The sequence below is a fragment of the Schistosoma haematobium genome, chromosome 5 (genome assembly GCF_000699445.3).
Source record: "Schistosoma haematobium chromosome 5, whole genome shotgun sequence".
Classification (NCBI taxonomy): domain Eukaryota; kingdom Metazoa; phylum Platyhelminthes; class Trematoda; order Strigeidida; family Schistosomatidae; genus Schistosoma; species Schistosoma haematobium.
Window position 1 is genome coordinate 3,366,160 of NC_067200.1, and position 26,860 is coordinate 3,393,019.

Here is a 26,860-nt window from a genome sequence, read left to right on the forward strand (position 1 = left end):
TTCATGTTCAGTGGATACATAGAAACTACCGCGAAACATGAGCAACCAGTGGTGAGATTAGTCAAGAAGGACGAAAATTGTAGTCCCCGATTCATGAAGATAACTTTCGCATACTCCCATTCGGTGGCTTCAACTCTCGAATCACTTCGTACCCACTGACGTTGGTTGCCAACTGAAATCCGTTTACATCTGTATAGGCCACACGACGCCAGGATTAAGGACAAAGGCGAGTTGGAGCTGACCATCCCACTTGTGGTGGACTGTCTAGATCACAGAAACGCGGAAAGGACAGGGACTACCAACTCGAAAAATCCTGTGTAGGTAGGTTACCTGTCCATTCGCATATGACTCATTCACAAAACGAGACTAGAAGGCTCACACGTTTCAAATCAAAGGCGTAAACTGCCTATATGTGAACACCACGAGTTTACTGAATAAAATGGACGAACTGCGTCAATTCAGTAATGCTAACGGTGCTCATTTGATAGGAATATCTGAAAAATGTATATCTTCTCAATTTGCGGATCAGGAGCTAGCAATATCCGTCATGTCAGTGATTCACAACGACAGACAAACTGGAGTGGAGAGAGAAGAGCCATGCACTTGCGATCTTGCCTAATAACACATCAAGTGCACACTCAAGAGTTTAATAATCTGTAGTGGGATTGGACAATAACTACACAATCCTGAAAGCTGAACACAAGACAACTCGGAAAATAGGTATTCAATATTTAACGCGGAGAAATACCGAACGATGGAGAAGGCGGGAACAATGAATTGAATGAATTGGAGTTGATCGAATGGCATGGCTCGGCCATGCAGGCGTGGTCCCTCTGAATATTACCTTATATCTTTTATTCATATTAAGCATATTGTTCTTTCTCTAGCCTAAGCTAGTTCTTCATCATGTATTGGTAGTTGTTACGATACAGTGAGTTGGTGTAGACGATGATGTGACTCCCATGTAAGATCTTATAGATTAGGCAGTTATATCATGACAAATCTACAATTTTAGGATTAGGTCTACTATTAGAGCAGTACTAATGTTATAGTAAACCGTAATTCTACAAATCTTGACGAATATGTATGGCGCCTAGTAATACTGTCTGAAATATCGTGTTGTCTGGATGGAGTCATCTACAGAAAGCCTACTGCTGGCGTCAGGTATGAAAATAGTGTGATGTAGGGATTATCCAACTCTACTCGTTTCGGGTATACTCAAACTCTGATGATAGGTGACTTCAATCTTTCTAAAGTCAACCTCGCCGAACAAATCCGAGGAGCTCATTCTGTCATGCATCCTCTTTCTTCGACAAGCCAAAACCGGAGTTTTCTAACTTCTAGCTTCTAATGGCTCAATCAGCAGTGAAGGTGACGCCACCGGCCTTCTGACAGAACAGTACTCCAGGAAATTTCAACTGACCCACGCTAGCTATGTTGATGAGAGCTTCATTTGGAAATCCACAGGACTTTCAGAAGTGAACCTGGAGGCTGGCTAGGCATATCAGAAACTGCAGCACTTAAACAAGGACACTTCTGCTGACCTGAATATGGTCAATCCTGCTATATTGATGTAAGTGTCTTCAATCTTGACGACACAGCTCAGCCTGATGTTCTCACACTCGCTAAGCTTAGGCACATTACCAGAAAATTGGAAGCTGGCTCACATCAGACTAATTTTCACAGAAGGTCGACTCAAAGAAACTTCAAGCTACTGACCGGTGGCTCTTCTTTCTATACCCTGAACATTTATGGAGTCCCTGATATGCGACGGTATACACGACTATTTATTATCCTTAAACTTCTTTTCACCCCAACAGCCTGGTTTCAAGAATGGTCAAGATTAACTTTACCTTATCTCAGACTGCCGAATAACCTAGTGGGGGCCCCAGGGTCCAGTACTAGGACCCCTGCTCTTCTTGATTTATATAAACGATCTTCCACGACAAGTATCGCCAGATTGAATATATTTTGCTGATGATGTGAAACTGTGAAGAGGATCTTACTCGACTTCAACGTTGGGCAGATGACAACGGACTTACCTTTAACACTTCGAAACGTAAAGTAACCCATCTGAGACGTGTTGCAGAATACAAATTCAACTTAGGTCACTCTACTCTAGAGGTCTCTCAAGTTGAAAAATACTTAGGAGTGTTGGTACATTGCGATCATAAGTCATATGCTAATTGCAAAAAAATGCCTTCCGAATAAACCTTGTAGTGGTAACGTTGAAGTCAGTATAGCCAGTTCGTCGGAAGAACCGTCCACATAATCTTTAACAGTCTTATTTGTCCCTATTTAGAGTACGGAAATATAGTACTTCCTCCTCACTCTAAAAGGATAAGTACACTCTGGATCGCATCCAACGAAATCAGTTAGGTTCAAGTCTTGTGGAAAGCGCCTACAGTCACCGAACCCTTATCTACTGGAGTACAGGCGTCTTAGAGGTGACTTCATAATGACACTACTAGACATCTCCTTAAACACCTATCTAAGCTTAGTCCCAAGACAAATCTAAGAGGTAACACCCAAAAACAAAGATACAACACAGCAGAATTGACTTTGGGCACACCTTCTACTTCTTGAGAGCAGTCAAACTACGGAATTTGTTTCTGGTTGAGTCAGTCCAAGCGACTTCACAGGAGACCTTTAAGAGAAAACTTGACATATTCTTAAGGAGTAATGACAGTATTTCGCCATGATTTACCATCTCTTGTTCTTTTTCCTCTTTTATCGAAAATTTACCTAGGTTCCCACCTGAAGGCACCGGCGGTTCACCGATACTAGATTCAAGAGCCCGTTAGGTAAAGGGTTCTTCTATTCCATCTAAACTCATTTGAACCATTTGAACAACTGATTCGGTTTATTAATGGAGGTATTTACAAGTTGTGCGGTACTTGTTAGTTTGGTGAGCCTTGTTACTTGCTCAAAATTGCAGTTCTAAATGTTCTGTTTTCAATTAACAGGCGGTTGTACACTTTAATTAGTTTAAAAATACAGTTTTTTATATTGTTTTTGCCTGGACCTGTCTGTAAAATAAGCTAGTGTAAATGAATTATCGAAAAACACATGAAGTAAAAGTATGCTACACTGAAGGACTTATCAGCTAATCATGAGACGTCATTTGGCTACAAAAAACGTCAGAAAAAGCGACAAAATTGTTGTAGAACATTCCATGGCAATTGTTATATGTAATTATATTGTATTTATGATGTGATTAACTAATCTTTACATGCTGAGTTATTCATTATAGTTGTAAAACAATGTTCGCTTTAAATAATAGGATTTAGACTTGTGTTGTGAGTAGGGTCGGTAACCCTATAAAGCTTCCTCTTCATTAACTACGTCCTCCGCTATGCGAAAGGTGAGTGTTAGGAACGATGAGTTGATCTGTGGTTGTGAGTTAGGATTACTGGCCCGGGCTATGGGCGGCTTCGGGCATCATTTACTAGCTCGCCCATACGTTTGCCCCTAAAGTTGAGGTTAGGGATGAGATTGAGTTAATAGTAAAAGTGGGAGCATGGCTTAATTAACGTTTTGGCATTATAACTGACGTCAGTTTTTGACGAAAACTCTTACTGTAGTTTTCAAATCCATGCTATTATTCTAATCTCCCACGAATTTTTAATCCCTTCACGGCCCCAGTATGTAGTTGACTCCTCTCAAGGTCACTCTGGTGTCCCCTAAAATTCTTCCATTACTTTTAGTTTAACTGTCATCAAGCATTAGTTGTGTCCTTGAAATAATTGTGAACAATAGAGTAAAATCATTGGTAACAAGGCCCGAACTGTTTGTAGTAGCGCAAGTCAAGTCTTAAGCCTACCAATATTCACTAGTTTATGCTCACCGATGTCAATTGTTCTTCGACTTTTATTATTCAATCCTTTATTACTTGCGTTTTCATAATCTTTACGTCCTCTTTTTTCGCTTCCATCAACCTTATTTCCTTGTGGTACGAGGTGTGAAAACTGAGATTGTTGAGTGTTTGTATCAGGTCTTATGTTAATGTCCGTCTGTCTATCCGTTTGCGATACTCCCAGACATAGCTATTTAAAATGTACCCTTTATGGTCAATTCTTGTCATAGTATAGCTTACTTAACTTGACAGGTGCAATTTATTATTACGCAACGTGGCCTAAAATCAATCGTAGTTACATGTACTTATTTTTCTATCTTGAAGGACTTGAGTTCCAATGTTATCTTTGTCCTACTATTCTCCCATTTCATTCGTTTTATTGGTAGGAAATCCAATATTTACCGAATGTACGGTAGTAATGAGCTAATAAGGACTCTAAAAGTCATTGTTTTTAAACTTACAGGTCCCGTGAGTAAAGTTGAGTTTTTAGATCAAGGGTTCCAGTTTCTAGGGGCTGGATCTCAAAGACGAATTTCTATAAAATATCTTCTGTTAGGCATGAAATAAACATTTTTACCTGCTAACTAGTTGGCTTTTTAATTTGAGCCTTATTAGTTGAAATTGTGCTTGTTTTATGTTATTGCATGTTGTGTGGAATCGTATTAACGAGTAATATACGATATAAACCACAATAACAATGGAAGAAGCAGCTTAGTTAGGAAAAATAAAGCCAGAAGGAATTCTTTGAGTCAAAGAAGTTACGTTCACTTTTGTGAATAAAGTAAAATAAAGTTACAGCAGGATCGCCACTGGTTTTTATTCCAAGTCATAAATGATAACTTCTCTAGCCACATTAACACTAAGAAGGTGCCAAAGGTGAGCCAGATTAAAATAAACCGCTCTGGCTTTCATTATACTTGAATTTATCCCATCAACCACGTCACCGACGGCACTTAGCTACCTAGATACACAAACTTCTTGACTACTTTTATCGAAAGGAGCTGACTCTCCTCACCCTCGAACGTACCAGAGAATTCGGGGGAAATATTTAAGGCATATTATAGTATAGCGGTCAGCTCCACACAACTACATGCATACTCGAATTTCTGTATACATAAATAAATCTAACTGACTGCTTAAATCAAACTAAGTGCAGGAGACCTTAAATTTGAGGTCGTATGCTCGAAAATCGAGTACATTTACCAGTAATCCGCCACTTCTCAAACTTTCCGTATCTCCAAGCAATTATTTTAATTCATTGTCTACTACTAATTAGCTTGAAGGTGAATGTTTCATCTAATTGTCTTGTTCCCGTATGTTATTAATGCGATAGCTTAGTGGTTAAGGCGTTCAACTTTCAGCCGCTAAGCCTCAGATTTGAACATTACTCCACTTACTTCGGTTTGGGAAACTGGGCAATGTATCACATGCCCTTAAAATTAGTTTAGCTCGAAGTCAAGTACACTAATCGGTACCTGGTCAATGGTTTAAATGAAATTTCCAGCTGTTAAAGTGTATGGATCTATGCAGTTGTTTGTAAATTTATCCAACTATAATGGACAATGTGATTCCACGGGTACACAAGTAAAGTTCATGAAGAGAAATGATATGAAATAGTGAGATGAGATTAATTACGGATTCATATCGTATGGGTCGATAACAGTCCTATTGGTTTTCTGACAAACAACAGTTTGTTACACATGTTTTTTTCATATTTATTTGTTGCATATATCCTAATACTTGTACTTAGTTTCCCTTTTATGAATCCACATTACTTTTTTGTTTAGAGGGCGTAAACAGACCAACTTCATTTTGAATGATCGAATAAGTATTCCAAATCAGTTTGACAAATACCAATGTGTCTGTATGTTGACTGTAATGACAGTTTATTATAATCGAACAATAGACTCATAAACCGAATCAAGTAATTACGATTTATCTGTTAAAAATTTCATTTATTTTCACAGAATATTAGATACTAGGAAAAAGATTTGATATTATATAAACAATGTCTTGTCGACCTCAGCTAATTGGCAGATCACCTTTGGGACAATTGAAGTCTGAAGGATTATTAACATCGTTAGTATTATTGTTGTGTTTTACTTTTCAAAATATATTCCTTAAATATATTACCGATAATAATAATAATTATTATTAATATCATAGATTTTTATTACTACTTTATCTGTTTCTCAATGTTTTATCTCTTTTTTTCATACTTTAGAGGATGTAAATATCATTCATGTCAAGGAAAGCTAACCATTCCAAATATTTGTCAAGATTTGGTATGTCAATTCAAATTGACTTCTTTTAGGTATTTAAGCTGTTATAACTCTCTCTTTTCTTCTTACGGTTAATGACCCAGCTATTCCTATTGCTTAGTATTCTCGGACACCGATTTACTCGACAAGTCCCCAAATCAGAACACGGTTGAACAGGAAAAAGATTATATTCCAAATAGCAAGTCAGAAGCCAGTAGGAAGCACAATAGGGAAAAACGTCGGTATATTTATAGTTTTTACATAAGAAGATTCCAGAGTATTCTCCGACTATCGACTAGTGCTGATTGGATAAGAAATCAGCCAATCAGCGTCCACCAAAACAATCATGCATTGAGCATGCTTTAATCTAGTCTATGTCCCGCTAACACCTCCCCTCTGAGCAGATTCGTAGGATCTGGCGCTAGGGTCCAACTGCAACTGAGTGACTGGCTTGTGCTTTCGATTAGTCCATCGTCTAGGCAATGAAGAATTATCACTTTTTCCTTGCACAGAGACTGACATGTCTGTTCCCGGCGTTTTGATTTTTCTTAAAAAAAGTATGCATAACTTTTAATTCTCCAACGTTCTCCTCCTCCGCGAAACAATGTCGGATCCTTATATCTCCAAGTTACAAATAATAGGACTTTATTTAAACGACGTTTCTCGCATTGAATGTCGGATCCACTAGAAACGACTAGATGATAATGAACGACCTTTGATTTGAGGTCAAAGTTTAGTTCTTCTGAAGCATTCCTTTCAAATCAATTAGGAATTTCATCAGTGGATAATGGATCATTACGGAAATCATCATCCAACAAAATTAAATTAGACTTTTGACCATAATTTGACTCAGCTGATATATTTTCCTGATTTTTATAAGAAATTTCATCAAAATAACATGCATTGTTCTGAGAACCCATGTCTGATACATTGTCATTAGAAATCGGATAAGCTGATTCAATATAAGTTTCTGTCTCACAATGATTTTGAGTAACATTCGGTATGATTGGGTTCGTTGTGTCACTGCAGCTATTTTCTGAATACGAGTCCTCATAGCTTTCTTGGCTAATATCACGTGGACCATAAATTTGTTCTAGCTGAAAGTTATTTTCAGAGCTAGACAGGACCAGTAGTGCTTCATTCAATTCTGGACTCCGGGCTTCATCTACAGGGTCTGGCTCTTGATCATTTCGTATTGCCACAACTTTATGAGCATTCAGCACAGTATTTTCTTGCTGTGAGCCGGACACGTTACAAATATTACGTTCTGATTCAGGTATAAAGGGATTTGAACCCTCCACTAGATATGCTTCTGAAATGTCTGTTACTGCATCATAAACAGATTTCTTATTTTCTGGTCGAGTGAAAAGTGTGTTCAATAGTTGTTGTTGCAAGGCTAACAACTTCTGCTGGTGCTGTAATATTAACCGCAACTGTTCTAAAGAAATCGCCATTTTTCTTTAGTTTTTCCCCGTCGCCACTGTTATATTTTGATGGAGTTTTGTTCTCTGAGCTGGATGGTTTGGTCGTGGAGCTTTCATCGTTCTTCTGAACGACATCATCAGCACAAACTTCAGATAGAAGCTCCACGACCAAACCATCCAGCTCAGAGAACAAAACTCCATCAAAATCATCCACCTGAGCTACAAATCTTCTCCGCCACTGTTATATCCCTGGTTTCTTACGGTTAATGACCCAGCTATTCCTATTGCTTAGTATTCTCGGACACCGATTCACTCGACAAGTCCCCAAATCAGAACATAAGCTATCAGTTATAGTCTATATGTTTTAGAAAATTTCATAACATCTTATATTCCTTTTTGTTAACCAGAGAAAGACTGATAAAGAAGCTCAACTAATTCTTCCTACTATTTCTTTGTTTCTCTTCTCTACTCTATTATATGCTTTTTTAAGCTGACTATCCTCATATACACTTCATATTGTGTAATTTTAAGGATTAATTATATTAGATAATCTTTTTTAAAAGCTTTAATCTACTTTTACCATATCCATATATCCATTCATGGTATCTTACTATTTATTATTTGTATGTTTCTATGTCTATCACCTTACAATCGACGTATACTTTTGCTTATTATTAGTAGTTATGTAGTCACTTTTCATTGTTACTATTGACTGATAAATTGCCTTGATTAGTCTTATATTTTCAATGTATACACATAGATATTATTGTATCTTAAAGTTAAGCTTTCTGGAAATCTAATTGAAAGAAATATTGTTATTCTCCATTAGTCATAGCTCACTAAAATTCGGAAATTATATTTCGAAGTGAGCACATGGCTGAAGTTGATAATGTAAACCATTAAATCCCAACGCACTATTCTGAAGGTTGGGTCGTTGATGCCCGCTACTAATGTGTCCCATATTAGGATGAAGTAGCTCTCCAATGCTTCCTGGCTTCTGATAGTTGTCTAACTGAGGTCAAACCTTGATACAGACCGGGAAATTCAGCCATCTCCACAAACCACCTTCAATGGTAATAATTATGTGGTCACTAGTGACTTATTTTGAGAAGTAATTCCTGGAGTTTCAGTCGGATACTCTGATCAGTGTAGTCTACTCATGTTAGATGTGAGGCAGTTATTCACGAAAGCAATTTTATCCACCTATATGTGCTGTTTGAATTTATTTCCACTTTTTTATACCCTTTTTTCGAATTAGAAATTTTCAACTGAAGATCTTATGGATGAAGGAGAAATTGGTCGAGGAGCATATGGATTTGTTAATCGTATGGTTCATAGACCTACGAAAACAGCTATGGCAGTTAAGGTATATATATATAACTGATAAGTTCGTTTCTCCATTTTTTCGTGATTAGGTTTTGCAATTAACACAAAGATATACTGCCTGATACAAGATTATGTGACTTGAAGCATTCCCATGATCTCTAATGATAATTACAATCAGATGCACCATTAATCCATTTTAGATCTTAGAATATTTGTTCAACGTATATATTTATGAAATCAGGATTTTATTCTACTGTAGATGAGTAGTTATAAAGCAGTGGTTTGGTGATTTTAAAGCGCTCAGTCTCAAGAGTCGCTGAACCCACTTTGATTTTGACAGTCGGTTAGTATCGTCAGCTCTCAAATACAAAACATTTAACTAAAAACCTAGTGGATAAATCTGTCAATCAGTCATAAGTGATGTAGAAAATAAAGCTGAAGAGTATCGGTCCAATTTATTACGCTCCACATGAAATTGGTAAAGAAAATTGACAAGATAAGAAACGAAGAGCGTAAAAATCATAGTACGAACGACGATCCAAACTAAACATCAAAAAATTAGAATGAAAGATTTAGAGTCATATTAATGTTCAATATTTAACGGAAAGACGAAGATTGAATTTTATTACACAATTGGAATCACAAGCTACATTACCAAATACTAAGCTCTATTTTGTCGAAAGAACAGAAAAGAAAACACGAATTTTATCAAATTCGATTCCATTGTAGAACAATCACTCTTTTTTATTTGTCCTTTGTTTGTCCTAGTAAAAATACACGTTAGTCATGTTGTGACAACGAAAACCTTATTGTTTTAGAAATGTTTCAATGCACTCGTTGAAATCTCCCTTACACGACTCAGTTGCTCTCATTGTTTGATATTTTTCGGACACCTTACTGCACTTGACTAGTCCCCATATAAGAACGTAATTATATTCCAAGTAAACAAAGTTTAATGGGACTAAGAATCACAATAAGAAAAACGTTAGTGTACTTATAATTTTGCACGAGAAGTTTCTAGTTCTCTTCAATTATTTGCCAGTGGTGATTGTCTAAAAAATGTCCAGTCAACGTGCTTCAACACAATCCTGCATAGAACATGCATTAATCTAATCTATATACCTCTAATACCTCCCTTTTGAGTAGATTTGTTGGATCTAGTGTTAGCGTCCACCTGCAACCATGTGACTCGTGTGTGCTTTCTATTTATCCACGTTCTAGGCAATAAAGAAATGGTATCACTCTACTTGCACAGAGACTGACCTATCTGTTTCAGGGGTTTCGATTTCAGAGATGTCCAGCAGAACACCAAGAGGTAATATATGTCGGTTCTCGTTGCCGGCAATCGAAGTTGCTTTCATTTGGTTAGCATGACGTACCCAAACTTCTAATCCATCTGATACCTCATAAACCTCATTTTCTTTCCTTTGCATGACTTGACCAGCCAAACATCTATGTAGGATGTTTGCCACTACAGTCCATAGCAAGTACTTTTTGACCCATGGTGAGCAATAATCTTTTTAACCCATGATGTCAGTTGAAGTGTTTCTTCATAGATCTGCTTCGTTGAGGCTCAAGGTCTGGGATAAGACGAATAGCCTCTAAATATTTATGTATTTTCCTGCCAAGTAAAGTTTCAGTTGTAGAGACTCCGTTAATTGTTTGAGGTTTTGGGATAGGACGATAGATGATCAGGAACCTCCCTGAAACCTTTCCCGTGGTTTCCTCCTCTTTTGATTTCTGCAGAGCGTTTTTAAATGCACCAACAAGCCATTCTACTTGACTATTGGGTTGAGGATGGGATGGATACGTCCGAAAATGATTAATTCCGTCCTGCCGAAAAATTCTGAGATTGAAGTACATAGTCTGCGTCCTTAAAACTGCTGAAGCTCTGCCTAGCAGATCTTCGAGGGCCATCCTCTTAAGTGGAACTTTTTAGTTTATTGTAGGACTTGGTCTTGGGGAAATTCTTCTTTTACCTCACCTGATGACACTAGTAGATGAGCTTTCACCATGGTGGAATGAACAAAATCAACTTGAAAAGGCCGGAGCAATTTTTTCTCTTCCACCCGTTTTTGTTTCAGATATTGGAATTTTTAGTGGTGTGCACAGAGCATTACGGACATGGTTGATTGGTTCATCCAATATTAGAAGTTTTTCTAACATATCTAGACCAAAGAGACCGGAGTTTGGTCAGTCTGTTAGAAAACATATTCTTTTAGAATTAATTCAGCTGAAAGAAAATTCACACTGTTGTTCACTAACAGGTTTCAATACATTACTTGTCTTAGGTGGTTTCATTGCTAGTCTCCCATTAAGTTCATACGTTCCTTTAGATATCAGGATCATATTGGATGCCGTTTCAATTTAAAGATACGTTTACGTGCCGTTAGTTAGGATAGTAACACACTTCCTCCGAATGTCATAGTGTGTTCTAGATGAAGTGATTAGGACTTGGCTGACTTCATGTGTCGAAGAAGTTTATATTTCTTCCTAGTTTGGGACATACTAATGATTGGACGATAGCCTTTTTTATGTCCGCCTCTGCTGAGCATCTGACATTTATGCTTCTTCAATGAACAGAATCGTTTATAACTCCAACCACCACATAACCAACAAGCAGTCATTGGTTTGTTATCAGTTGTTTCTAATGTTCTTGGGTTCTGAGGTTTTGACCTAGTAATAACATTCACACTACTTCAGGTTAAATTCGGATTTACCTGTTCAATTAATTCATTGTCGTGACTGATGTTCTTCAGCCTTTTAGACTCATCCATCAGAGCACTATAATCACCAACTTTACGTCTCACCAAATTTAGAAACTATCATCGAATACTAAACAATGAAGACGATTCAACGAATATCTCTGACAGTTGGGTTACTATTTCTTCGAAAGTAAGCTTTCGTGGTAACCTCGACAGTGAGTGGTCAACGTAGCGTGTATATTCACTTCTCCCCAACTTCCTCATCAGCAATCGAGTCTTCCAAACGTCATCTTGTTTGCAGAATTCTATTCTAAGTAACTGCTTCTGTGACTTCGATGTTCATTTTGTTGTGCTAATGAAGTGTGGCAACTTGGACCTATGCATATATATGCCTGGTCCTACGTTGTAGCTGAGTGACTGTATCTTCTCAATTGTTGAATTGCTTGAAGACAGTATTCCCACTTTCAGGGTCATAAATGAATTCTGAAATACTTCTGGCAACTGTATCACAAGAAATAGTTCACATAGCATATGAACTCGAACAGTGAATATGTGTCAGAGTTTATAACAACTAGGTTTGTGAATTAAGTTGTACTTGCTACTGTTGTACAATTCGGTTGAGTTGGTCATCTGATATATGCATCTTCAGTGTGTTTCCCTTTTTTTCCCCTGTCATCACAGTTATATATGACGTTATTCGATCCAGCTATTCTTACTGCTTAGTATTCTTCAGACATTTTGTTTTACTTGACTAGTCTTCGAGTTCTTTTGTTGTTGTTTTATTCTACAGAGAATACGTTCAACGTTAAATGAACGTGAACAAAGAAATACATTGAAAGATTTAGATGTTGTTATGAATTCAGCAAATTGTCCAAATATTGTTCTATTTTATGGTGCAATATTTACAGAAGGTGATTGTTGGATATGCATGGAAATGATGTCTACATCATTAGATAAATTTTATAAATTTGTTTATAATTATTTACAATCACGAATCCCTGAAAGTATTATTGGGAAAATTACTACAGCTGTAAGTTATATGCTTATATATGTGTATATGTATTTAAATATTTGATTGGTTATCTCTTTCCTTCAATGTTGTCTAACTGTGATATATTATTATTATTATTTATTTATTTATTTAAACACATAAACATTGGTACAAGGAGGCACCAAATACATATTCGCCACATAAATCATTCGATTGGTGTGAAGGCTAGGATACTGACCGGGTGCCTAAACCGAAGTAGGTGGTTTTCTAAGGGGCCACACCCAGAGCCTTCGACCTAAATGTTTGATCCACAAAGCAGTGGAGCATCGTGAGGAGATGCAGTCCCATGGTAGCCAATGACCGATGATTGGTTCATACGCCATTTGTTCATTCGGAATCCTGTAGCCCATGTGCATGATTGGTTTGGAATTGTGGTTTTCCGACTCCCCTAGGTGTATTCTGCATGTCCACCAACCCGATTAAAGCGCCGGACATTCGGTTTTCGTTCTCTCAATTTCGTAGAAGGTAGTGAGTAGGACTTATGTGTTAGTGGTTGTGTTTCCGAGCGAAGATTAAATCACGAGTAACTTCTCAGACCTATTAATTGACTAATATTATCTATACATTCTTATGGTATAAATATTCAATAATTAGATTGCGTATATTTATATTCCTCTTATTATAAGCTTTATTTTGACCTATAATTTATTATTGTACGATTTGCGGTTCTTAAGCTATGTTCAGTTTTTGGACTACTGCCTCCCACGTTCACAGCCACATTTGGCTAAATATTATACAAATGTTATTTTCTATTTTATGGTACGTTGTGGTCTGTCTGGTTGATATATAAACCGAGTATGTTTGAAATAAATAATTCATATTTCAGAAGCTGGTGTTTGTGTTCTGGACTCAAGTGGACGGGCGGACCAATAAGGACGTTAGACTGCTCATACCGGTAGGACGTCATTGGTTTGACACAGTGCTAAGATTGTATAAGTCGTATTTTGATTGGCGGATAAATCACGTGGCAAAAGCCGGACGTAAAGTCATAACGGGTTGTATGCACGTGGCCATATAAGAGCATTTGGAGATGGAGTGCTGACTCTCCCCACTCTCAGTCGTACTAAAGCATTTGATAACATGAGTAGAGTGTTCTAGACAATAAGAATTGACAGGAACTATGATTCCTATAATGGCTCCATTCTCTGAGCAGCCTCTGTTCCATCAAGACTTTAGAATACAAAAAATATAATAATTAACATATTTTACTCTGAAATGTTTCAAAATTCTTTATCACTTTTAATTAACTTAAACTTACAATAGAGAAATGACTGATTAGTTTGATCAATAGAATAAATTATACGATCAGATCATTCAAATCACTTGGGTGTATGAATCAAGATCTGCCAGTAGAAAACTTCTTATTTCTATTTGACTAATCGGTTACATTTTTAATGTCTTACTTAACAACATTAGAATTCAAAAATATTGAAAATGATTATATATGTGTAAGTGATTAAGCATTTGTTAAGATATGCGAAGGTCATACGTTCAATTGATGACTAGGTTGTAGTTACTCACTACTCAAGAATCTCATAGTAGAACTAAATGAGGTTTTACCATTGTGCTTTGATTTTAAAATGATACTCTAATAGTGATCAATTCATGAAGAATATAATTTATAAGTTAAATCACTCACTACAAAATATCTTTTCTTTTGGATTGAGTTTTGTTCTCTGAACTGGATGGTTTGTTTGGTCGTGGAGCTTTCTACCGGAAGTTTGTGCTCATGATGTCGTTCACAAGAATGATGATGAAAGCTCTACGACCAAACTATCCAGCTCAGAGAAGAACAAAACTCCATCAAAATCATCCACCTGAGCTATAAATCTTCACCATCACAAAACATCTTCAAACAAATTAATCATACATTTAATCGATCTATTATTATTACCTTATTTGGTTTTCTTACTGATTTTTCTGTTTTTTTTTCTTTTACATATAAAAAGACTGTTTCAGCACTTGATTACTTGAAAACTGCTCTTAAAGTCATTCACAGAGGTAAGTAAACATGAAATAGTAGTAGTAGTGATGGTGGTGGCGGTGGTGGTTGTAGTATGAGTAGTAGTTAATGGTGTATAGAAAGATTCTCAAGGGGATTGATATACACGTTACTTTTTCTATTTACACTATCTTATCTTAATCAAACAAAAGTTTATGCTTTAACATCAAGTCTCTAAACTACTTTTTTCTTGTTAAAACTTAGTTCGGGTAATTCACTTGGTATTGTTTGGCTTGTATCTTCCCATTGAGATTTAAGACTGCAATTGATCAGTCTGTTATTGGTTTATGTGCATATGCCTCGATATTGCCTTAATTCACAAGCTTTTTGTAAGCAGTGATGGATATTGGCTAGTAGTGGAATCCAGGACGCGCGTTTCGTCCTATTAGTTCTGGTAATTTTATAAAGATCAATAATAATTTAGTTGAAGTGTTGAAATATATGCTAATTGATTTACTAGTTTTCTTTTCACTAGTCTATTTGATTCGATCCACTGAAGTAGGTGTTGGAAGCTTCTTAGGTTGTTTTTTTTCTATATTAACCTTTTGTGTTTTCTTACTTACTTACTTACTTACTTACTTACTTACTTACGCCTGTTACTCCCAATGGAGCATACGCCGCCGACCATCATTCTCTAACCTAGTCTGTTCTGGGCCTTCTTTTCTAGTTCCATCCAATTCTTGTTCATTTTTCTCATGTCTATCACCATTTCCCGGCGTAATGTGTTCTTTGGTCTTCCTCTTTTCCTTTCGCCTTGAGGATTCCATGTGAGGGCTTGTCTTGTTACGCAGTTGGGTGCTTTCCTCAATGTGTGTCCTATCCACTTCCAGCGCTTCTTCCTGATTTCTTCCTCCACTGATATCTGGTTTGTTCTTTCCCACAGTAGGTTGTTGCTAATAGTGTCCGGCCAACGGATTTGTGTTTTCTTAGTTCCTATTTATCTTTCGGTATAGGATTGTTTTCAACTCATTCTTACATTTTAATTATATTTGATTCAATGAAGTACATTTCTCAAAGAGTATTCGTTATGTATAGAACACATTAAAAATCAAGAAGCATTAGATAATTATCTTAATTCTATTAGTAAAATTGTTCACCTAAGATCGTACAGTAGTAGATTGTATCCATAAATCATGTGTGTAACGTTGATAACATAGTATCATTCAGTAATTTAACGGGTATTTATTCATTAGCTCACATTTCTTCCATGTTTCATGATTTCCAAAAAGATCGCCAATTAATTTGAATCCATAAAGAAAGTTGTCTATTTTCAAACTATTACCACTGTTTACATCATTAATGTATATAAGTTTGATGAATATAATGACTGATTTAAGTATTTTCTTTGCTTATCATCGGGTCAACATTTAGACGCTTACTTTTCCTAACAAAGTGTCAAGAATTAAGTGGTATTATACGCAATTACATTTATGTATATAATGAATAGTCTAGTTTTAATTACTTACTTACGCCTGTTACCCCTCGAGGAGGAGCATAGGCCACCCACCTGGATTCTCCGCCGAACTCTGTTCTAGGGAATTCTTTCCAATCCACAAGCAAATTATTGTAAGATTGTGTAACATTCCACTGTTTAATTGTTTTGTTTTTTCTAATTTAGAAGATTTATGAAGATCGTTGAATTTTTTGTAGTTTACATCCACAGACTGAATGTACCGAAGCAAACATAAAAAATCACCAAGCACATGACAGGTGTTTTATTTCAGTATGGAAATCTTCAGTGGCATACATCCATAACTTTACCAGGTATCGAACCCAAGGACAGAGTCTAACTATCAGATCACTAAGCACGTATACCATAGCTAACATTTCTGACTTCAATCATATGCTCACTATTGACTAACATGTAGAGGTAATTTCTGAAAGTTAGGCATTTACCTACCTATCGTATAAGATGATAATCGCGCAATAACACAAACGTATTTAGGTTAGGCATTGAAATTATCGGATACCAGCTGAGTGATCTGATAGTTAGTCACTCGTTGCGGTACCTAAAAGGTCCAGCACTCTATCCGTGGTGACAGGGTTGTATATGCATGGTACTGAAGAGCCAGATACTAGGACAAAATATCTGTCTATCACTTCTCAGTTTTCTATTTTTATTTGGCTATAATGGGTTTGTGATGTAAACCACATGAAAATAACAATATTTTATTTTGTACATCATTTGTCGACTATACAGATGTAAAACCATCAAATATTCTGATCGATTGTAACGGTAATGTGAAATTATGTGACTTTGGTATATCTGGTCAGTTGGTTGATAGTATTGCTCGGTCACGTGATGCTGGTTGTAAACCGTATATGGCGGTAAGCTTTAATTAACTCCCTTGTTTATTTGTTTTTCGTAACTTTCTCAGATTTCTTATTTGTTAGTCTATATATGGATCTAAATCAATGATTTATGTGAAATTAAATGGATTACAACCTTAGTTATATATAGTTAATGGAAACCAGGAAGTACTGAAAACCTGTTATGTCCTATTGTGTGACTCTTTGTCAGTACGTATCTACGACCATAACTAAGGATTGAGTCATGAACTATTAGCAACTTGGATGATTCTCACGATCTCTAACATTGTACGAGCATTCCATGTACCTAAATAAATGGTTGCTCTGGTTGTCAGAAGGGGCATCAGTCTCGTGACTTGCGAAGGAATTCGGCTTTCATCATAAGGCGTCATAACTCTTCTAACTGAAGACCTTCTGACTCCCAGGGCAGGGATTAAATGGTTTGAATAATTTTTTTTGATTAGCGTTTTTTTAGCGAGTTAGTTTTGTACGGGATGGGGTCGTTAACCCCATACTCAACCCTCCTCCTTTATCTGGGCTTGGGACCGGTGGTAGCCCCAGAGGGGCTCCAGGCGGAGTTATAAACTATTAAGTCTTATGATAAACGCTAAACTTTTAAGTCACTGAATTGGATTCAAATGTTATACATTTCTAATTTCAATCACATTGTCATTTCTCATTCTGGTTAAATAAAAATATAAGTTTTAAGCAAAAAATTGTTAATATTTAACTCATTCATTTGTTCTTCTACATAGTAATATCAAGACAATTAAGGTGTACATATGCGTGTGTATGAGTAACTCTGTCATTTACAATACAATTCGTTTTTACCGTTATTTCTAATATCTAGGGTTGTATACTAAGACAAGTGTAAACAATTTTCTTGTCAGGGTTTGAATTTTACTGTAAGAAAGTTTCATTTGACTAACATCAACCCCCCTAATAAATATATACACACACAGATCAAGAGAGGGAGAGAGCGCGCGCTAAACGTAAATACACATTCACCACTGTTTAATGACTATATATCCTTTTTGTTAATGAGAAACCTTTCAATTTTAAGATGAAAACTATGGTGAATGTGTTTTGCAACAAATAAAATGTATATTCTCCATTACCACTTTTGAATGTAAAACAATATACTCAATGCTAACTCATATCTATGCCTATTATGTATTTGAAAAGAAACAATCATGTGCTGTATTAAGGTTGCATAGTAACTAACAGCGTGATCCAATGCATTCGTTTCGTCTAGCTTAAGACTTGTTAACCGGAAGTGCTTGAATCTCCCGGCTTTACGTTTACATTAGGAGTTAAAGCACACAGACACCCAACAAATAAAAGTGTGAAGGAATTGCACCGATTTATTACTGTGTTATAACTGATGTTATATATTGCGCCTAACATTCTTAGCATTGATAAGATAAATAACTTGACTAAGGTTATTGAATCATGCATATTACATATAATTAACCAGCGCCTACTTCGACCCGTGAGTTTTACTGGTGTAGGAGTGGATTGGAAGAAAGCTACGAGTAGCCAAAATAAAAATAACACTCGTCCATAAAGTCACTAATTTCTAGACTAAGCTATTTCGGTAAGTACAACTCAATTGATTAGAGTGTGTATAATAACCGCGATTAGTGTTTGGAGAGGCGTTAAATTTCATGGGTCAGAAGCGGTAATGGTGAGCGTAGTTATATTCAATCTCTTTCGCTTTTTGGACTGTGAGTTTTGAAGTTATCTCATAACCTTTATCTTGTAAATCATTTTTGTTCAAATAATATTGTCTATACCTAATCTTTTATACCATTACCACTGGTGTTGTTACTGGCTTCCACTACCCTGACAATTCTCTTGATAATTTCAAGTTCTGTGTTACTTATAACTGCTTAACTAACCTAAATAACTCAACATAATGATGGGCTATACTTGATTTTGAATTATTATATAAATGGTCAACAGAAACCTTTGTAGTGACATAAGTTTGATGCAGGGTGGTACTTTTCAGTAAAACATATCTATCTAAAAACTTTGAAAAACACTAGTGACCCTCCAATAGTTCTAGAAAAAAAATCCATCACTGTTTCCTACTGTCATAGATGTTACAAATAAGCTATTGCAGATGTTATTCTCAATTTTCATGATTCTAGATACATCTTGCTAATGGCTCTCAGTTAATACGAAATTAAAGTTCAGATACGTAGTGGGAATTCAATGTCCCTATACATTTCCGAAGTTCCATTTTTCTGTGTATTATGGTATTATGGCTTAATTGACTCTTCTGGATAGTTAAGTTAGGACTTGTAATCTACCTAGAAGTTACACCACTTCATACATAAATTCGTAACAACAGTGATTCGAAACTTATCAGTATCCTGGTTGTATTGTGTGTACATTTGCTGAGGAGTCTAACTGGAACTAAATGACTATCTATTACTTCCCTTTTTGGTTTCATGTATTAGTGGATTAGTAATTAAAGCAGCTAGTTCACCTTGAACAACCTTTATTGGGGTATAATATCATTAACTCTTGCATGAAAAAAGTATATTACACAAACTAGTATTGTCTACTTACTAAGTTATTGTGATCATTGAATCGTTGTTTTGTATGATTAGTTTTTTTCTTATTCATGTAATTGTTATGCCCCGATAAGCATAATGAATGGTGACTTTTGGGATCCATTTATGTATCAATACTATGCGTATATTTTATCGTATAATTGTTATGTAACTGAACTATTCATATTCATGTCCCTCTTATCACAAGCTTTATTTTGACCTACGGACTATTATTATACGATTTACCATTCTTGAATTATTCCCTGTCTATTAATTACTGCATCCCTCATTCACGGCTACATCTGGCTAATTCTTGTACAAATGTTGTTTCATATTTTATAGTACGTTGTGGTCTGTCTGGTTGGTATATGAACCCAATACGTTTAAAATAAAGGATTCATTTCACAGAGATTGAGATTTGTGTTCTGAACTCAACTGGCTGGACTAAGCAGGAAACAGAACTAATAAGGACTCTAGACTGCTCATACGGGTTTACGCGTCATTGATCCGATTAATAAGTTATACATTAACAGGGCACACAGGCCACAAGTTATAAGAGTAATAAAATTTTAATTTTATGCCAATGTATTATTCTTCATTTTTATTATTATTACTGTTATTATTATAGCCAGAACGTATTCATCCAGAGTTAAGCGCTAATGGTTATGATATACGTTCAGATGTATGGAGTTTAGGCATTACTTTGATTGAATTATCCACTGGACAATTTCCTTATCCATCATGGAATTCCGTATTTGAACAACTCACTTGTGTATTAGATAATGATTCACCTAGTTTACCGGAATACTTACCAAAATCTATTCAAACTTCATCATCAACTACAACACTTGTCAATATTGAATATTCCAATAATTCAAATGAATCTTATTCATCATCATCATCATCATCATCAACAAAAACAACAGATTTTTCATCTGAATTTCGTAATTTTGTTTCACAGTGTTTAGAGAAAGATGTGAGATGTCGACCGAAATATCAAGCACTTATGGTTTGTTTAACCTGTTCTATTGTATTTTTGATAATGTTTCTTTTGTTCTTCATATTTACACATAATTCACTTTTAATATATTCTTTAAGCTAAGGTAGTTTACCAAACTAGTTAGCCGATGATTTCACTTGCAAAGTTCCAAGCCTTGTTGAATCAAATTAATCTGGTTGTTCATAGTAGTAATTTAATTGACAAGAAAGAAATTGTTGTTGTTCAGATTAACTGCTTATCTCCTTTAAGTGTAAATTTATTTATTTATTATTTTATTTAGATACATAAACATTGGTACAAGGAGGCACCAAATAGATATGCGCCACATAAATCATTCGCTTTGTGTGAAGGCTAGGATACTGTCCGGGTGCCCAAACCGAAGTAGGTGGTTTTCTAGGGGGCCACACCCAGAGCCTTCGACCTAAATGTTTGATCCACAAAGCAGTGGAGCATCGTGAGGAGATGCAGTCCCATGGTAGCCAATGACCGATGATTGGTTCATACGCCATTTGTTCATTGGGAATCCTGTAGCCCATGTGCATGATTGGTTTGGAATTGTGGTTTTCCAACTTCCCTAGATGGACTCTACATGTTCACCAACCCGATTAAAGCGCCGGACATTCGCTTTCCGTCCTTTCAATTTTGTATGCAACACCGGTGCCTCGAGAAGGCCGTGAGTAGGACTTCTGTGTTATTGGTTGTATGCACGTGGCCATGTGAGATTATTTGTAGATGGAGTGCATACTCTTCCGACTCTCAGCCTTACCAGGGCATTTGGGGGCTTAAGCATAAATGCCCACATTAATATAAAATTTCTTGTTGAATTTAGAATTTTTAACTGTTCGATGTCTTTAAAGTGTTCCATATATAAAATAATATCGATTAATATACAATGGTGATAAGTCTGTGCGGATTAAACGCTATATTCGTCTCCTAAGCTATTCTGTAACCCTCAAGCTAGAACTATATAGTGACCTGAACATGAGAGAGAAGAATCAAAGTATGCGAGAAGTAGTTTACTCCAAGGTTCATTTTAATACAGAAAATACAGGATTTTTATAATATTTTAAATGTCCTTGGTTTGCTAGAAGATTCTGGAATGCTACTAAACATAGTAGCAGTGTAGCAGCCAACGAATCAGAGCATCTGCATGTGACGTTTCGCTTCCTTGATATTTTTGGCTAAGACTTCAAGTGAACGCTGATTGGATGAAACGATTCTTAGTGTTTCCTGATGCTTGCTTGTCTTTTGCAAGCAATTTTCTGGATCACCCCAACAAATGGCTACATTGATATAGACGATAGTAAAATCACCATTGAAAATGTTTCATAATTGACTGATCTTGAGTTGTGTTCTTATTTCTGAGATGATGCCTTCAGGTTAACATAGTCATCAATAGCAGTCTTTTTCAGATTTCCTAAGAGAAGAATATTCACATTGTGAAATGTACACTTTAAGTAGGTTATTTTCTAGATCGTATTAAATAACCCCGCTAATATTCACCTTAATTTCCATTTAGAGCGTGGTATTCATTTACTTAGTAGTTAAGGTATTCAACTTTAAACTTATTATTGGTCACATTTAAGTACCATTTCTCCAACTTCAATATTGCAATAAATGTCATACAATCAAAGTGGAACTTAAAACCAACCACTAATTTAACATTTACATGGTGTATGAGTCGGTTACATTCACCGCTTAAAATATCTGAAATCATATTCTTGAGAAGGAATTTTAGTGAAAGATTGAGAATTCAGTAGACCAAAAAGATGTAAAACCTGTAAATCTTTTTAAGCTGTCTAGACTTAAAAAACAAAGGTACCTTAGAACATTAAACTTGCACTTGGGTGGTCTTAAACAAAACCATGTGCCATGAGATTACTGTATTGTTTATTACCGCCTTATCATTTCGACATATTTATTTTTCAAAGTTTATATCATGAACTAATCTTAATTGGGAAACCGTTAAAAACCGGGAATCATTTGATAGCTATTTTGTCCTAGTATATGTGAACTTTTCAGCATCAGCGACCCCACGAGCGACGAAATAGCTAACACTTGATCTCTCGCCGAACACTGGGTCTTCAGGTCACTGAAACGGTATCCATTGGTTTAAATTTCTAATTTCAATCAACTCATAACGTTTCACAATCATCTTCCTATACCGTTGGTAAGTAATTATTTCACATCCGACATGGTTAAACTTCATTGGTCACAGTTTCTCATCGGACCTCCATGACTAACCTTTCAAAACTCATCACTAATGGGTAGATATTTATTTTTTTTTATATTAAAACAGTAAAGTATTCTTGTATCGTTTGGATTTTTTTCGTGTACACTATTACCTTGGCGTTTAGATTATCCTCTATGTGTATGTTTACTGTTTTCTCTTTTTCACCTTCTCTTCTCTTCACCTCCTCTATTATCGTCGTCTATACTCTAGCATCATCCATTCTATTTACGTTCATTAAGTGAATTTATTGACGTTGGAAAATATTTTCAATCGATATTAAATAAAGTTCCTCCTCACATGAATATGAATGAATTAAGTCAAACTCACAGTTGACATTATGCCCTATCTACTTATTTATTTATATTATCTATGAATATCTCTTTGTTTTCGGAAATAACACCATGTATCATTCCAGTCACGTCGTATGCTGTATACAAGAGATTTGACCGCGTAAAGTAAAAATCCTTCTTCTGTTTTAAATTTCCCGCTGTGCAAATATTTCATTATTATTACTTTAGATAAACACTAAAATGATTTAAAAAAAAGCAACCCACAATCGTTTCTCATATGTGTATACATAACTTTGTTTCATTTCCATTTTGATTATTGCAAGTTATCTGTGTGGGGATACGTGTGTATTGAGTTGATTTGAGAGTGCTTATACATAAAAGTTTATATGGAGTGAAATCATTCTTTATTTCTGATTGCTTCCCTCATTGTTTTTTTTCTAGAAAAAAAACAAACAAACAACCGGTTTCATTTGTTTTCATTGAAAACTTTTTCTTATTGTATAAATTTAGATATTTATTCAGATATTACTTATGAATTTGTGCAATTATTATAAGTAGTATAATAATAGTACTATCATAGCTCACTATTTTTTTTAATATCATTGTTTGGCTTTCTGTGTACATGCGTACTTGCGTAGTTCGACAATTTCTTTGTTTACTTGGCTGTGACAATCGAGTTTCTGTTAATCTATTGCTCTTAGAGACATAGGCGCCATCATTATATTTCAAATATTTATATTTTCCCATTACTGTTTTCATTATTATTATGAATGTCATAATCATGACTTTCAATTGCCGTGTTACAAGTTGTATAAATCCTCGATACTGTATTTGCTGAATGTTTTGTTATGTTATTTAATGTGAATATGTGTAGGATCTAGTTGTCAGTTTGACAGTTATAATCACTGTAACGCCTGGCACAAATTTGCATTAACCCAGGTTAGCATGTCATATTAATATAACGCTACGGAGTTTAAAAGTCTCAGTGGTCTAGTGATTAAGTGCTCGCTCCCGAGACTGATAGGTCCTGAGTTCGAATCCCGCGGGGCGGGATCGTGTATGTGTGCTGTTGAGGAGTCCCACAATAATAAGTAACGGCCTTCCACGAAGTTTAAAAAGAAACGGATAGCAAATGAATTGAAATTATTCTGATGGCAATGATTATGAGAAAGATTGAATCTTGAGAGTATTGTTCAAGAAGACGAATTAAAATAGTGTACATTAAAGAATATTGGTATAAATGAGCATCAAAATGAATTTATACCAATATAAAGGAATACTGGAACTAAAAATCTTCAGTAATGTAACCAATAAATAGATCTGCACCATTGTGATTGATTCTTAATCATGTCACTTAACGTTTCGAACCGCTGACTGTAATTATCGTCTTCATCTGTGCTAGGTTTGAAGTGGTTACGAGTTCAATTAGTCTGTGAACGAAAAAAAGACTTGTGAACAAAGACCAATGAACTATCTATTCTATTGCGTCCCAGCCCTACTAACTAGAGAGACAAGTCGAAGTCCGAACAGGGAAGTATATTTCTCAAAAAACCAGAAGTACGAGCTAAAACAACAGACACAAATCAAAACGTATATATACAGCACAAAACCGTCCTTGGGAAGCGTTACAAAATAGCATACTAAAAGACACAACGGACCAATAGCGTTTAAGATTCTCCCAAATGGGAAATACAACATGAGGCTGAAGAGAGCGCTTTTGGCGCGAAACCAAAAAATTCAAATTTTCAAAATAAAATTACAAAATTAGGACCATTTTCAAGTGAGTTCTGGGGATCTAACGTCCCCAACAACCTGTAAGCATAGCTCAGATAAACAGTCAATGATTTAAGATATTGATTCTGTGTCTTGTTTTTACCACCCTCAAAGAACCTATTTGAAATTATATTTAATCTCAACTTTAATTGAAACTAAAATTGTGGACTTTTAAATAACCGATTTGTGATTTATATTTAGTGTTATCGGTCAGTAACTTAAGCACTGACAACAATGCTTAAGTTCTATTGATCTATAGTTTTCTCACATAACATTGTACTAAGACATGTCGAGGCTTGTCTTTAGTGAACATAAAATCATCATTATTGAGATTTATGAAAATTGCTTTATTCATAATTATCACCTCAGATTGTTAGTTAGTCAGTCATACAAAACGTAGAGCCTAATAATATGTATTTCGGTTCATTACATTAGGACACTGAAATCAGTCACAGACTATTAAAAGTAGTAGCAGTGTCAATGGTCCTGGAAAAGATTAGGAATAACCAATATGATTCGAGAGAAAATAATGAATTCATGGGATAAATAAGAAAAGACAATATGATTTTGAATCTCAGGATGCTAGAAAAGACAAGAGTGAACACATCGATAACATTACGACCGATTCAGAAACATTTCATTCATCGTCTCTAATCTTTTGTTATTATAACCATGCAGATCTCAATTAGGTAATCAGAGTCTACTAACTCAGCTAAGTTCAACAAACGATAGTTTAATAGATTAGTGTGACGTAATGGTTTGTTCTATCTACCTATCGCTCAACATATTCCTACATCAGCTGTCAGTGTGTTAATTGATGATTGCTGATACGTACTGAATATTCTAATCACAGTTGAAGTTAAAGACAAAAGCATCATCTGATTTTTCATATTTAACGAGTATTCTTAGTTTAAACACAGTGTTCCCCAACAAATGCCAGCAATGTTTGAATGGGATCTATAATCGAATCTATTAGCAACCTACAAATATGTTCTTCAGATTAATATCAGTTGGTAATTCATGGTTTACTTATTTATTGTTTAAAGCTTTTCATCTTTAAATCTAATAAATGAAATGGTGTTATATTGAATTCTATACTAACAACCATCATACAACATGAGTTTATCAACTCTTTTATAAAATTCTTGTTATTTAGTTGAACTTTGTTGGAACATTTGGAACCCTTACAAATATTAGAGAATTATTGATCAAATTTTCAAAAGGTAGTTGATATCACTGTTTAATAGTGTAATCATGTCCATAGATCCACAAAGAGATCATTATATCTGAACATTTCAAATGTAATTTACAGATCAGTTATAAGTGTGTCGAATGTTCAACGTTTAAACTAGTTATATTGCTTGATCATTGACTAGTGACTAATGTTCATCTGATATGTAGTGTTTATCAGATTCTTTCGATTAAATTGTAATGCGAACACTAATTTAAGTGACTAGATATCATGTACACTTTCCCGAGAAGTTAAATGATTATACATAGTATCAGGGATCGCTGGACTCAGTTTTCACAAGAAATGACAGTCGTCAGCAAGTTTTACTTGGTATGTTATGGGGACTAATTCTGTCTGTAAGGCTTCAACTCGTGTCATCTAACTTAACGGTCTTCAAGATTATCATAGCTATTCTGGATGAAATAGACAGGTTTGACCTAAAGTTTGAAATTTGGCGAGTCGTAGATGCACAATACTGAGGTTTATACTAGGACCAAACAGCTGTTCAGTACTTTTATTTATATTTGTGGCATCCGTGTTATAATACAGATATATATGATAATGTTAAATTTTTCGAAAACAATATTTAGTAAAGTCTCAATAGTGTTATTATAGATTATTGTGACAGATAAATATTTATAATAATTCGCATTAAGATGATAACCAAAATGATAGTTTTCTTCTACATTGTATTAGTCAGTCAGTCAGTTACAACGTAGGACCAGGTACAAACATGCATCGGTTCAGTTGGCCACACCTCATTACCACAGCAAGACGAACAACGGACTCATTGAAGCAGTTAACTCAATGGTGGTAATATATAAAAGAACGATTCCA

General features: G+C 35.4%; 1 protein-coding gene across 1 annotated transcript; it reads left to right on the forward strand.

Moving 5' to 3' along the window:
* Positions 1-2,874: 2,874 nt before the first annotated feature.
* Positions 2,875-25,525, forward strand: MAP2K6_5 (Dual specificity mitogen-activated protein kinase kinase 6). The gene is made up of 10 exons (XM_051217310.1): positions 2,875-2,908; positions 5,644-5,780; positions 5,824-5,935; positions 6,081-6,141; positions 8,800-8,907; positions 12,363-12,602; positions 14,573-14,624; positions 16,826-16,953; positions 20,125-20,505; positions 22,940-25,525. The coding sequence occupies exons 3-10, from the start codon at positions 5,865-5,867 to the stop codon at positions 23,060-23,062; spliced, it is 1,164 nt and encodes a 387-aa protein (XP_051064697.1). The 5' UTR covers positions 2,875-2,908; positions 5,644-5,780; positions 5,824-5,864; the 3' UTR covers positions 23,063-25,525.
* The last annotated feature ends 1,335 nt before the right edge of the window (positions 25,526-26,860 follow it).

Excerpts from the sequence above, each read along its gene's own strand:
- MAP2K6_5 (XM_051217310.1), top strand. The coding sequence starts at position 5,865 with ATGTCTTGTCGACCTCAGCTAATTGGCAGATCACCTTTGGGACAATTG. Across the intron at positions 8,908-12,362 it reads AAACAGCTATGGCAGTTAAG|AGAATACGTTCAACGTTAAA; the intron begins GTATATATATAT and ends TTTATTCTACAG. Across the intron at positions 12,603-14,572 it reads TTGGGAAAATTACTACAGCT|ACTGTTTCAGCACTTGATTA; the intron begins GTAAGTTATATG and ends ACATATAAAAAG.